This window comes from Fusarium musae, chromosome 7, assembly GCF_019915245.1.
Source record: "Fusarium musae strain F31 chromosome 7, whole genome shotgun sequence".
NCBI classification, from domain to species: Eukaryota; Fungi; Ascomycota; class Sordariomycetes; order Hypocreales; family Nectriaceae; genus Fusarium; species Fusarium musae.
The window spans coordinates 770868-782933 of record NC_058393.1 but is presented as its reverse complement, the minus strand read 5'-3'; the positions used below and the strand labels follow the sequence as shown (position 1 = coordinate 782933).

Here is a 12066-nt window from a genome sequence, read left to right as displayed (position 1 = left end):
AAATAGACGGTTACGTCTTAGCTGATAATGGTCTATCGCATTTGCTACCATTTTGTTATTGTCTTTGTTGCTGTCGGGCTTCTCAAGAGTTGGTTATTTCCTGATAGATACGTAGTACTTACCGTTTCGATCTCATGGTCTTGACAGAGTAAGCACCTTATATTGAGACATACAGGGTAGGCCAGAAAGTACGGACAGACACCTAGGTTAGCAATCAAATCCACGTTAATACTCGGGAACAGGAACAGCATATATGCTATAATCACATGTATTAGGTCTAAAAATCTTCTATAAGCCTTTTCTCTGAGCATCCAATTTCCCCTTTCTTTCTGTAGTGTGATTCATTTAAAATACAAGTCTCAATTTGCTTAAATCCATAAAATGCCCCAACGCCCATTCTAGTATTTATCCTCGGAAGCAAGAAAACACAGGACTTTAGAAGAGAGTGCCAAATAAACTTAGAAAAGACTCTCCTAAGCTTAGGCTAAGTTACCTAAATATTTTCATCCCTTAGGACTAAGGTCTAGACATTAACCCCAAGTACCACCACCACCACCTCCTCTTCCGCCCTTCCTCTGCGCACTCAACCTCCAATCATCCTCGGTAGCAAATTTATTATACAGCGGCTGGATCCTCTCCGCCTTCTTCCTCTTGCTCAGCTTATCCGTCGGCGCGACCTTGAAGAAGGTCGGAGCCGCCTCCACGAGCCACTTGGGCTCGATGCTCGTGGTGCAGTGCATGTACTCCTTGCTCGTGAGGATGAGCTCGTGGTAAATGACCCACTCGGCCTGCTTGCCGAAGAGCGCGGAGCTCGGGTGCAGGTACACGGGAGTGCCCTCGATGAGGGTCTTGTAGCCCTCCTGGGGATCCTTGCGCGCTGCGTTGCGGAAGAAGCCTGCGCAGAGGGCCCGGCGGACCTTTTCGGTGTCGCGGCCGCAGGACTTGATCTTGTGTTTGTAGCGGTCCATGATCTTGACGATTTGATCGCGGACGTCTTTTGCGCGACGCATGGAACGCGCTTGGATAAAGTTCTCGAAACACCAGGGTGCTGAGTAACCGCTCTGCTTCCATGAGTTGTAGACGTTGAGGAAGGTTAGGTGGTCGCCGTGAGGATCGTGGAACTTGGCCTTCTTTTGATCTGCTTGAGACTGCTTCTCTTTGGGGCGGTAAAAGACGGTTGGGATGTTAAGCATCGACACGATGCTGAGGACTTCATCCGCACATTCTAGATCAACAGCCGCGATAAGCACCTTGGCTAGGGAAGGTTCCATAGGGAAATCGGCCATCTTTCGCCCCAGCCGAGTGAGCAGACCCTCGTCGTCGAGGGCACTGAGGGCATATAGCTCCTCCAATGCTGTAAGCATGGTGTTGATAGGGGGCGGGTCCATGAAGTCAAAGTGAAGCAAGTCGTTAATGCCCATTGCCTTGAGCATGAGGATTGTTGTGGACAAGTTCTGCCTCTGGATTTCGGGAATACTAGTCGGCAGCATTTCAGACTGGTAAGCCGCCTCTGTGTATAAACGGAAACACTTTCCAGGTCCAGTTCGCCCTGCTCGTCCTGCTCTTTGGTTTGCCTGGGCCTGAGAAATTGGTGTAACTACCAGAGAGTCCATACCCAACTTGGGGTCGTAAGCGTTCTGCTTGACGAAACCTGGGTCGACGACGTAGTAAATCTCGTCGATAGTAATGGAAGTCTCTGCAATATTGGTGGCGATGACAACCTTACGGCTGCCAGGGGGCGCAGGATCGAAAATTCGGCTTTGCATTTCTGTCGGAAGTGAAGCGTAGACAGGAAGAATGATGAGGTCTGGCACATTAGGCCCTAAGGCTTTCATTCTCTCATACAAGACTTCGCATGCCGTGTCAATTTCTTCTTGGCCTGTCAAGAAAAGAAGAATGTCGCCCTTGGGCTCAGTAATATGGATTTGCATGACTGTGACAAGAGCGGTATCGAGGTAATCGGACTCGGGTTCTTTTGAATAGAGGATCTCGACAGGGTATGTTCGACCGGGAATCGTGAAAATAGGACATTCGTTGAAGTATGCAGAGAATTTGTCTGCATCGAGAGTAGCTGAGGTGACAATGACTTTCATATCGGGACGTCGTTTGAGAGCCTTCTTTAGCAAGGCAAACAGCACATCGGTGGCAATGGTACGCTCGTGAGCTTCGTCAAGCATGATACAGGAGTATCGCGACATGTCGGGATCTACCAGAATCTCACGCTGAAGCATACCATCTGTCATGTACTTGATCTTGGTTGAGGGACTGGTGCAGTCTTCAAATCGAATCGTATATCCGACCTCCTCACCAAGCTTGCATCCAACTTCTTCTGCTACTCGCTTAGCGACGGACATAGCAGCCACACGACGAGGTTGCGTACAGCCAATGATACCATCATTGGCAAAGCCAGCTTCAGCGAGATACTGTGTTAACTGGGTCGTCTTTCCTGATCCTGTTTCTCCAACTACGATCAAGATCTGGTTCTCGTGAACAGCCTTGATCAGTTGCTCTCGGAATGCATATACAGGAAGCGACTCTCGTTGTTCCTTGATGCTGAGGTTCGTGCGCTTGCCCAGAGACTGTCCCTTTGGAATGACTGCTTTTTTCCATTCAGGCACATCTTCAGAGGGCTGGTTCTTCCTGGCATTCCTCAAATCGCTGGCAAACTTCCTCTTATCGGGATCAGCCATAGGGTCTTGCCATTGAGAGGACAGGTTCTCTTTGGGTTCGTCCTTCGCGGCCGCATCGGCTTCTTGTTGCTTGAGCTCCTTACGTTCCTTCGCCAAGTTGGTACCAGACATAGCGGCTCGATTCATAGAGCCTTCTGGGGCCTTGACAACGCGAATAGGTGATAATTCCAGGGACTGCTTGGTCTGTCCGGCCAAGAATGGCGGTTCCTCCTCGCGAACCTCAATGTCGACGTCCTCTTCAAGCTCAAGATCGCCATCTCCGCGGAGAGTCGCGTTGTAGTCTTCTTCCAGGTCAGGGTAGTCTGAAGCCTTGGCCACTCCCGATGCGATCAACTGTCTGATCTCCCACCTTTCGGGAGAAGTCATTCTCTTTTTCTGTCGTCGTGGAGGCCCCAAGTTATCTCGAGGCATGCCGGTTGGTTCCGCAAACCCGTCTCTTGGACCTCCTCCCAGCGCTTCCATATTGGCACCAGTTGTCATTCGAGCTTGTGGTTCTAGATCCTCCCCAGTCGACTGATCAACGTCCTTCATTGACAAGCCCACGCGATCGCGGCCGTTTTGATCCTTATCGAGACTTGTCACCTTGACCCAGACTTTTTGTCCATGCGACACCAAATCCGACGGGTGGTTGACGCGCTGTCCAGCAGACATTCGGGAAACGTGTACTAGGCCATCGACTCTGCCTTTTACATTGTGCAGGTTGATAAAGGCACCGAAATCTTTCAATCCCGTTACATGTCCTTCGTAGACCTTGTGCAATTGCGGTGAATCATCAACTTCAGGAGCTGGAGCATTGCGAAATCGGTCGTCGTCATCGTCTTCGTGCCGCCTACGCCCTCGTCGATCTTTGCGCGAATCACGGTACCCGTCACGCCAATCTTCGTCGCCTCGCTCATGCGACCGCGACCGCGATCGGTATTTGTCTCGTTTTCGTCGTTCTCCTGAGCGCGACCTCCTCCTCCTCCTCCTTGACTCTTTGTAATCGTCGCGGGGGCTCCGACTTCGTTTTCTCGCGGACTTCTCCTTTTTCGCCTTCCCTTCGAGACCCTCTAACAGTGCTAGTGTGTCGTCGAATGCGCCAGATCCATCGTCGCGCGCAGGCTCCTTATCCGGCAGCGCGAGCCCACTAAAGACCTTTTCCTTCTCCTCTAGGGTTCTCGAATGATGCTCTTCGTGGTTGGCCTTTACTTTTCCCTTGAACTGAGGGTGCAGAGCAAGTACTAAACGGTCGATACTCTCTATAAGGCTGAGAGGAATCGAGGGGAGGGCCTTTGCTAGATCATCGCGAAAGTCGTCGAAATTGCTGCTTTTGGTCCTTTTATCGATAAGAAACTCGGCGACCGTCTTGTCGTCTAGGTTCATATGATTCTTCAGCTCGGAAGAGACCTTTGAAACGAGGGATAACAACTCGAGATTTGCCAAGTCATCCATCTTGCTGTTGTGTTGGGTAGGAGCTGTAGCACCCAAGGTTGACGAACATGAATAAAAAATTGGCTGAGTCAGCGAGTAACTTGGACAACCTCAGCCACAACTACGAAAAACTTAGGTTAATTTATGATGGCCTTATGCAATCTGAGCAAGAGCTTAGGATAGCTTAGGACAGCTTTTGGTTACTTTATTTAGCTCTAGTAAGTGCGTTTTTGAGAGGAGAAGGTCTGGCCAAGTGCGGAAGATAAATTCCAAGGGAGGGGGGAGGGTATTTATATGGATTCCGCTTCATGGAAGTTTCAATGAAAACCTATATGCTGAAGCTTTCCGCTGCCTTAGGATTTCAATCTACGGATCAAAGGCTTCTGTTTAGTACAGAGAAGCCAGGGAGAGACAAGAAAACCCAAGACTCTTATCCTAAGTAATAAAAACTTAGGCATTCTAGTCTAAGTTTATTTAATGACCTCTTATTAAGTCTTATATTTTCTTACTCCCTAAGAACTTGAGGAGAGGCTTGCTTAGAAAAGACAGTTAATCTTACTCCAGGGCCGTTTATTTAATTTTAATCCAAACTTAAAAATACAAGTTATTCTTCTCTTTAAATCGCCTTCAGACTAGGCATCTTGAGTACGAACTATTAATACGCTGTCCAAAGCCGCGGGAACAACTCGGGCAGTAAAGGAAGTAAAATAGAAAATTTTCATAAAGCGAGAAAAGCAGTAAAAGAGCATAAGAAAAAAAAAGATATTTGTTTAGTGATATGGCGATGCTATACAATTGAAATGTTAGTGATCTTGAGAGCAGTTAAAACTGCCAAAAAATGTGGATAATGATGGGTTCTAACCACCTAAGTTGGACGAACAGGGAATCGAACCCTGGACCACTCCCAGATTATTCAGAAGGCTGAATTATGCTAAGGGAGTATTATACCACTAAACCATTCGCCCGATGAATGTGTGACTTTGTGTGTGAGAGGTGAGCAGAAGCTGCACCATGAGGGCATGCGGTTGTCTGAGGCTATGCGTGTTGAAGCCAGTTTCTCGTATGAGTTATGCGAGCTACTTGACCTCGGAGTTGGCAGTGAGTAGTTGAATAAACTTACAGTTTAGCTTTGCATAAGCGATTCAGTCTCTGCGTCAGAGGTTTTGCGCTTCTGCCTGAAATCCATTCATGTCTTGACGAGAGTGTAAGTGGAATGACGTATGCGAAACCATATCGTAGAATATTGTAAGAAGACGCTGCACTTCTTGTTTCATTATCTCTTCGAAGGCAATTCGATTGGAGTATGGCAGCAAAACGACAGGCATGAGTCCTCTACTGAGTATCTTGATCACCTCATTTCAACGCATGTCTCGTTGAAACGACTTTGGCTGCCTCCAGCACTTTAACCTCAGTGATGACCCGATTCTGTCGCTGTCGGCGGGGTTCCAGTGACTGGAGTCTCAGCTACAGCCAATCATGCACCCTCTTCCTCCCTGCACAGTCCCTCTTACGCAAGCCCCTCCCCCAGAGACGCCACCCTCCAGGTGACCCAGCTTCTGTCTCGCATGGCGTAGCGCAGAACCTCTCAAGAACCCTTCGTCATCGTCAATCAGGTCACACGCTCTCTTTTCTTCCTCGCATCAAACAAACCATACAAACAACCGTCAATTCTTCAACTCAACCGCTTCTTCTTTCAAAGCAAGAGTTTTGAACGCTCTCTACTACGCAACAATGTGTTCCGCCGACTTCTTCCTCGCTTTCCTCGCCATTCTCTTCCCCCCACTGCCCGGTAAGTCTACCATTTCCCTGTTGCGCATCATCGCTAACATCGATTTAGTCTGGGTAAAGTGCGGTCTCTGCAGCGCCGATTCTCTCATTAACATCCTCCTCTGCTGCCTCGCATACATTCCCGGCCTTATCCACGCGTGGTACATCATCGCCAAATATCCTGAGCCGCCCTACGAGTACGAGTCCTTGCCACAGGATCGTGAGGGTAACCGCGTTACCTACGTCTACGTCCAGTGCCCGCCAGGCCCTCATCAGCACGGCCACGGCCACCCCCAGAACCAGCAGCCCAAGCCCCAGCCTCAACCTCAGCATGGCGGTGCTAGCAACAACAATAACAGCATGAACTATGGCACTCAGAACGCTGGTGGTTCTTCTCGTCCCGCGCCCCAGCAGCATGGCGTGACAAGCAATGGCGAGGGTAGTTCTGAAAGCCAGGGCGTGCCACCTTCTTACGCCGACGTCGTCGCTGGAGATCACAAGATTCAGTCCAAGGATTAAACGCGCATCGCATGTCTCTTTTACACGATACGGAAATAAGACACCGAGACGGCTTCGTCTATGTCTTGAAAATTCCAGCGACTTGTTACGATTTTGCGCAGCCGTCCAGCACAACAAGCGGGTCCTGAAGGACTTGGGTGAGATGGCCGAGTTGGTTATGGCGCCAGGTTAAGGTTAACCTTAACACCAATTTCCTGGTGGAGCAATCCTCCTGGGTTCGAGTCCCAGTCTCATCAATGAGTTTCATTTTTTGCGCATTCTCACGATGGTCTTTTGGCTCCAAGTCTAGAGGCGAATGGATTATCGTTTGCTGAAATGGGTGCTGCTAAGCGGAACTCGACTCTATACAGGCGCCTGCGTATTCTCCACTTCACAATAATTGGGAGTTTTTTGACCTTCGGGTTTGATTGGATTTAGGCGGTTCTCGTACAGTGATTCAGTATGGGCATTGGACATTTCGGCTTGTTTGTGGTTAATTAGACTTACTTGCGCAGGCCTGGGCCTCGAAGGCTTGTTTCTGGGCTGCTCTACTAAGTATGAAGTTTTCTGGACACAGGCAGCTTATACAGACCTATTACATTTTCATTCTATAAAACATCACGTATGTGACGAATTCTACCCATTACTTCTCCAGTAGTTGTATCACATGCATATCAGCCTCGAAAGGTATCACATGTATAAGTGGAAAGAGTAGAGGTTGCTCAGGTCTACTTATAACCTCGTAGCCTAATCCTGTATGCAAATATATATTGTACACCTAAATTCAGATCCTTCAACGCCAAATCCAAGACCAGACATCTAACAGGATGTTAGGTCGATAGCAACACTCCATGAACAAAGTAAAAGTAAAGGATCAATTGTCATCATGGACGCCTTGCACCGAGCCGCAGCGCAGCGCGGCTGTTTTCTACGTTTGATCATTTGGTCTGATCCCCTTTCGATCCTTTAGCACATGGGTATCGAGCTCCATTTCCGTCTAAGCAAAATGCTTTGTTTATATCCGTCCCCATTTTAAACCGTTGGTTTTTGTCATGATCATAAAGGGTGCCCTTTTCTCGTTTCCATGAACATATTTATGCCATCTCCTCAAAGATGCGTAAAAGACTCCTCACACCCGTCAAGGCGTTCTCGTCGGGTCCTTGGCCGGGGGTCCATTCGGCGTGGGCAAAGTCAATGAGTTTTAGGGAGTATATTTGTGGCAGGGAGGCCTCGAGGTCCGAGTCTTCGTCCAGCTCGTCTTCGTCGTCCAGAGCGATGCCGCTATCAACCCTCTTGGTGGTTCGAGCTGCTTGGCCGATACCTGCCTCTGCGTCGATGAGTGCGTTGTTCTCTTCAATAGCGCTTCGGAGGGCTTCACCATCGCCCTCGAAGATGAAAAGTAGCGAAGATGAGTACATTCGGCTTTCATGTCGTGAGAGGATATCTTCAACTCTTTGGAGATCTCGGATGAAGGCGGCGCAAACGGCCTTGCCGAGATCTTCATCGATGCCAGCGCTCTTGTTGAAGATGAATTTTCGGAACTGGTCCACGACGTTTTCTTGGGTGACTGTTGTTCGTCCATAGTCCTTATCGTAGATCTTGTAGTTTTCCTCGTCTAGTTCTGAAGCATCCTCTGATCCGCGGTAGACCCGCATTCCTGCTATCCGGAATCCCAAGCTACCGTGTGTCGTCTCGGCCGAGATCTTGTCGAAGCGCTGCTTTTTTTGTTGAGGGGCATCGTCGGCCCATAGTCTTACTCCCAACTTGACATCGAGGATGTTGGGGCTCTTGAAGCCAAAGGTGGCATTGTCCAGCACAACCGCCGTATCGGTCTTGATCTTGTTATCCTTGGCCGGGACCCAAGCGCCACCCTCTTTTTGTTGTGTCGCTGCTGTAGCATGAGCAACCTGTTCGGTCACCGAAGCGACAATTTCTTCCTTTGACGTCTTGAGATCTCCGGCGTGGGAGATGACACCAGCAACAGCCTCGTCTATTGTCTTCTCAGTAGGATCGGTGAGTAGGAGGGATCCCATAAACAATGGCATTATATCGGCGAATTCGGGATGTCGTCGATTGGCAGACTGGTAGAAATCGATCTCGGACTGCGTGCAAGGCTTGATGAATAGTTCGCCATCGGGGGTACAAAGCGTGCCGGCACTTGAGTCATCGAAATTAGCATGATGTAGACGAAGCGCGGGGGTGGCATATTGTGACGCAAATATGCCAAGCCGGAGCGACAGAGGCGCTCTCAAGGGAGAGTAAATTGCTCTGATGAGGAGCGCATATGCAATGCGAAAAGGATCGAGAGACTTACTGGCCGGCGACAGCGTAGTTGTAATCGCGAAGCTCTTTGCGATCAGGCATTTGTTTTGATCCCATCATAGTTGGTGGGATTGTGAGTGTGGCGGTGGGCTCGCGCCGGTCTTCGGTGTAACAGTTGCGAAAGGGTGCTTGCTTGATCAAAAGAGAGAGGCTAGAGAGGGAAAAGGACAATCAATGTTGTGTGAAAGAAGCGATCAAGGTCCGGAAGCGACTGGCGAAGGAATGTTATAGAAATGTCGAGGGGTGAGGGCGGTGAAGAAGCCTGTGGAAGAGATGCGCAGTTGTTGAAAGAAATTGGACTTTGAAGCTGAAGGCTGGAGCAAGCGATGGATTCGAGGGCGTGGCTCAGTTCGCAGGGTTGAGCAAGTAGCGTAGCGTAGTGGTTGAGTCGAGTCCGGAGGGGTCAGCTCAGCGCAAGGCGAAGCGTTTATAGGGACCCAGTGCGCTAAGTAGCTTTGATATGAGTGGAGCGCCAAGTGAGGCAACCTAGTTTTGAGGGAAAGAAAAAAAGAAGAAAAATGGCCACTATAGATAGGATAGATATACAAATGGAGAATGGAGGCTATTCTTGGAATCAGGGTCAAGCACGATGAGGTCTTCCAAGAAATTCAGGGGCGCAGAAAGCGAGAATTCAAGGAGGGAGAGAGCGAGAGAGAAGAAAAAGAACTGATCAGCACAGGATCAACCCCCAGTCTTGTCTGTCTTGGTCAAGGTGCGACACGTCAAGGCACAAGGAGACGAGTCTGTTCAGAGGGGACGGTTCCGCTTCGTCCGCAGATACAAGGGCGCTTGTACTTGTCGCTCTTAAGTTGGAGTAGAAGAAAACAAAATAAAATGGAGAGATCCGAGTGGCGATTTTGTATGTAATTTTTGTAGACGTCTCCAAGCCTTCCTTGGCCAGCGTTTGTGGCGGATGTGACGGACCAGTGGGAAATTGGAGGCTGATGTGAGGCCAACGATGGTATTTCTCTGACAAGAACCAGTCAGACGAGAATTGCGATGTACGAGATTGATGGTAAATCATCATTAGAGGGGCATTTCACGGGCTGTTTATACAGTATTTTTGACGTTAGTAACCGTGAATCACAGAGCGGAACGAACTAGCGACTAGGCGCAACTCCAACGACAACTTACTCAAAGTCCTAGGCATTACACAGCCAACGGACAACAAGGTACAGTACAGCCCGTGAATCACAAAACATTTCCCCTCAAAGCGATAGCGAGACGAGCCCCGAATAACGAAGGCGATCCATCTCCAAGCCCCTCATCTCAGCGGCAATACCAGCGAGTCAACGACCAAACAACAGCGAGAAGTGAGCCCTGTCAAGCGCTCTGCCTCGCTGAGCCGCAGCCAACAATAACAGGGGTCCAGTTCCATTGGCGCTGGGCATACTCATACTCTCTGCCTCTGTTTGTATTCTGGCATCTTTTTCGGTCATTTCCAAGAATCGACATGGCTTTGTCTCACTATCCAACGTTTTGCTGGTTACACGTCGCAACGACCTAGGCTAGTTCTATCATCAGACCCAACCGGGGTGTTTACGATATGCAAGGAACACAGGCTCTTGGGATCACGGATTTGTTCATGTGCCGCGTGTGTTTGCTTTGCTGGCGTGGACATGAGCGGCGATCTTGCTGTAAACTTGCGATCTGACTCAAACGAGGGTTTGCTAAGAATGACACGAGATTCGTCATTTCTTGGGTACAAACAATGCTAGGGATTCGTAGGTGTAGCGAATTAATGAGCCTGAGGCCGAGACAAACGCGGAACGGAAGAGAAATCATGTCTGTAGCCTACTAACATGGATCCATGTATGTATCATGCATGTATGTAGATGAAGCCTCAGCGCCTCAACTGATACTCGAGTTGAGTTACCATCTCAACCCCATACACTCACTAATTATGCAGTCCGAGCTCAATCGGACTCTTTACACATCGGTTGAAACACCAAAAACAACAATACTACACAAGCATTCAAGTCGTACAACCCCAAAACACCACACAGAGTCTCACCATCACACCCTATCAGCTACACCCGTTCAGCTTTAGCCAAAAGCCGCCTGGTGACCTCTATCAACTGACCCCCAGAGCCAATGACAACCCCCACGAATCGAATCAAGATGCCTGTGCCTTTTTCCTTAAATCCCTCTCTTGAGTTGTCGACACCCTTTTTCTTGACCGGGATGGGCCGGCCCGTATTTACCAGCGTGGTTTTGGTTGGTGCTTGAACTAGGGTATCGTGAAAGCCTTGCTTTCAGCCCAGCTGTGATAGGCATTTTGTCTTGAGGGGTTCCCTGGGAATGGATGATAGGCTTTATGCAGTCTGATCGGTTCTGTATTCGCATAGTGCACTAAGTCGTTGAAGTAAATACGTGCGTCAAAGCTACCTAGGCGTAAATACTAAGCTCGATCCTGCCGCAAACATTGAGCTAGATATTACATGACCATGCTCGACCTACATGATATTGGTTACAAGCTTTGCAAAACCACTTAACCCAAGATGCATACTCAAGGGAGTCTGAGCCTTTGAGCATGAAGGCTAGGTGGTTGGCTTAAGTACTCTGGAGTGACTGTGTCAACTCAATCTCTCATGGGCGTTCCTTGATCTCAAGAGCTTATTCGCAACATTCTTTACTTATATACAAGAATCCTATTTATGCACTGGAGAGAAGCAGTGGCATTTGTTCATGACATTCTTCTTCCCAAGATTGTGATCCTAAGCTCAAAACCACTTATGCTTTGGGAGACACTTGATGAATGTATATATTTAAGGGCTTGGTTGATCTGCATTATGAACACCAATACAGTCTGAAGCCTCTGTCGGTTAGTAGTGGAGCTTACGAGCAAAAGCCTGCAGCAACTCCTTCTCTTGGAGAAGTTTGGCATATTACATGTACCTACCTAGGTAAGGTAGTTTATATGAGTACCTAAGGTAACTTTGGAAAGAACAGTCTGGGCTTCAAGGGAACGCGCAGCTCTGGGGCAGCTTGCCGCCTACTATAGATCCGCTCGTGTTTGAGCCAAACAGCGGTTAATAGCTAACAACCAAACTGGTACGTTTTCAGATAGAAGTCTTCAGTCTGTTCCTTTATTCAGTCGTTGTTATAAATGCCCTTTGCTGTCTCTAAGCCATTTTGATCCCAAGAGAACGACACTTGCAAATCCTGATGCCAGCATAAGTTCTCCTTTATTAAGCAAAGATTTCACACTGCTAGCCAGCTCCTCGAAATATATTCGTCCCACATCTCAGTAGGTAGAGCTGGCTACATTCGTCGCGTGTTCATCTGGTCTATGAATCAGAGGGTTACTGGCTAGGTACCTACATAAAGCTTCAGAACTCCTCAACCTCGGCTTCTCTTCTCTTCATCAACAACTATC

At 48.7% G+C, this 12066-nt stretch overlaps 3 protein-coding genes and 2 non-coding genes across 5 annotated transcripts; 2 read left to right on the top strand and 3 right to left on the bottom strand.

The window, feature by feature from the left end:
- Positions 1 to 530: 530 nt before the first annotated feature.
- On the bottom strand, positions 531 to 4121 carry J7337_009436 (uncharacterized protein; the record flags this gene model as incomplete). Its single annotated transcript, XM_044827032.1, has 1 exon — positions 531 to 4121. One exon carries the CDS (start codon positions 4119 to 4121, stop codon positions 531 to 533), a length of 3591 nt encoding a protein of 1196 aa, XP_044677626.1.
- An 850-nt stretch (positions 4122 to 4971) lies between these two features.
- J7337_009435 lies at positions 4972 to 5065 on the bottom strand. Its single transcript has one exon. It is a non-coding gene; the product is annotated as a tRNA-Ala (tRNA).
- A 766-nt stretch (positions 5066 to 5831) lies between these two features.
- On the top strand, positions 5832 to 6386 carry J7337_009434 (uncharacterized protein; the record flags this gene model as incomplete). Its single annotated transcript, XM_044827031.1, has 2 exons — positions 5832 to 5889; positions 5938 to 6386. 2 exons carry the CDS (start codon positions 5832 to 5834, stop codon positions 6384 to 6386), a joined length of 507 nt encoding a protein of 168 aa, XP_044677625.1.
- A 136-nt stretch (positions 6387 to 6522) lies between these two features.
- On the top strand, positions 6523 to 6622 carry J7337_009433. Its single transcript has one exon. It is a non-coding gene; the product is annotated as a tRNA-Leu (tRNA).
- An 837-nt stretch (positions 6623 to 7459) lies between these two features.
- Positions 7460 to 8729, bottom strand: J7337_009432 (uncharacterized protein; the record flags this gene model as incomplete). Its single annotated transcript, XM_044827030.1, has 2 exons — positions 7460 to 8522; positions 8680 to 8729. The coding sequence occupies 2 exons, from the start codon at positions 8727 to 8729 to the stop codon at positions 7460 to 7462; spliced, it is 1113 nt and encodes a 370-aa protein (XP_044677624.1).
- Positions 8730 to 12066: the final 3337 nt, after the last annotated feature.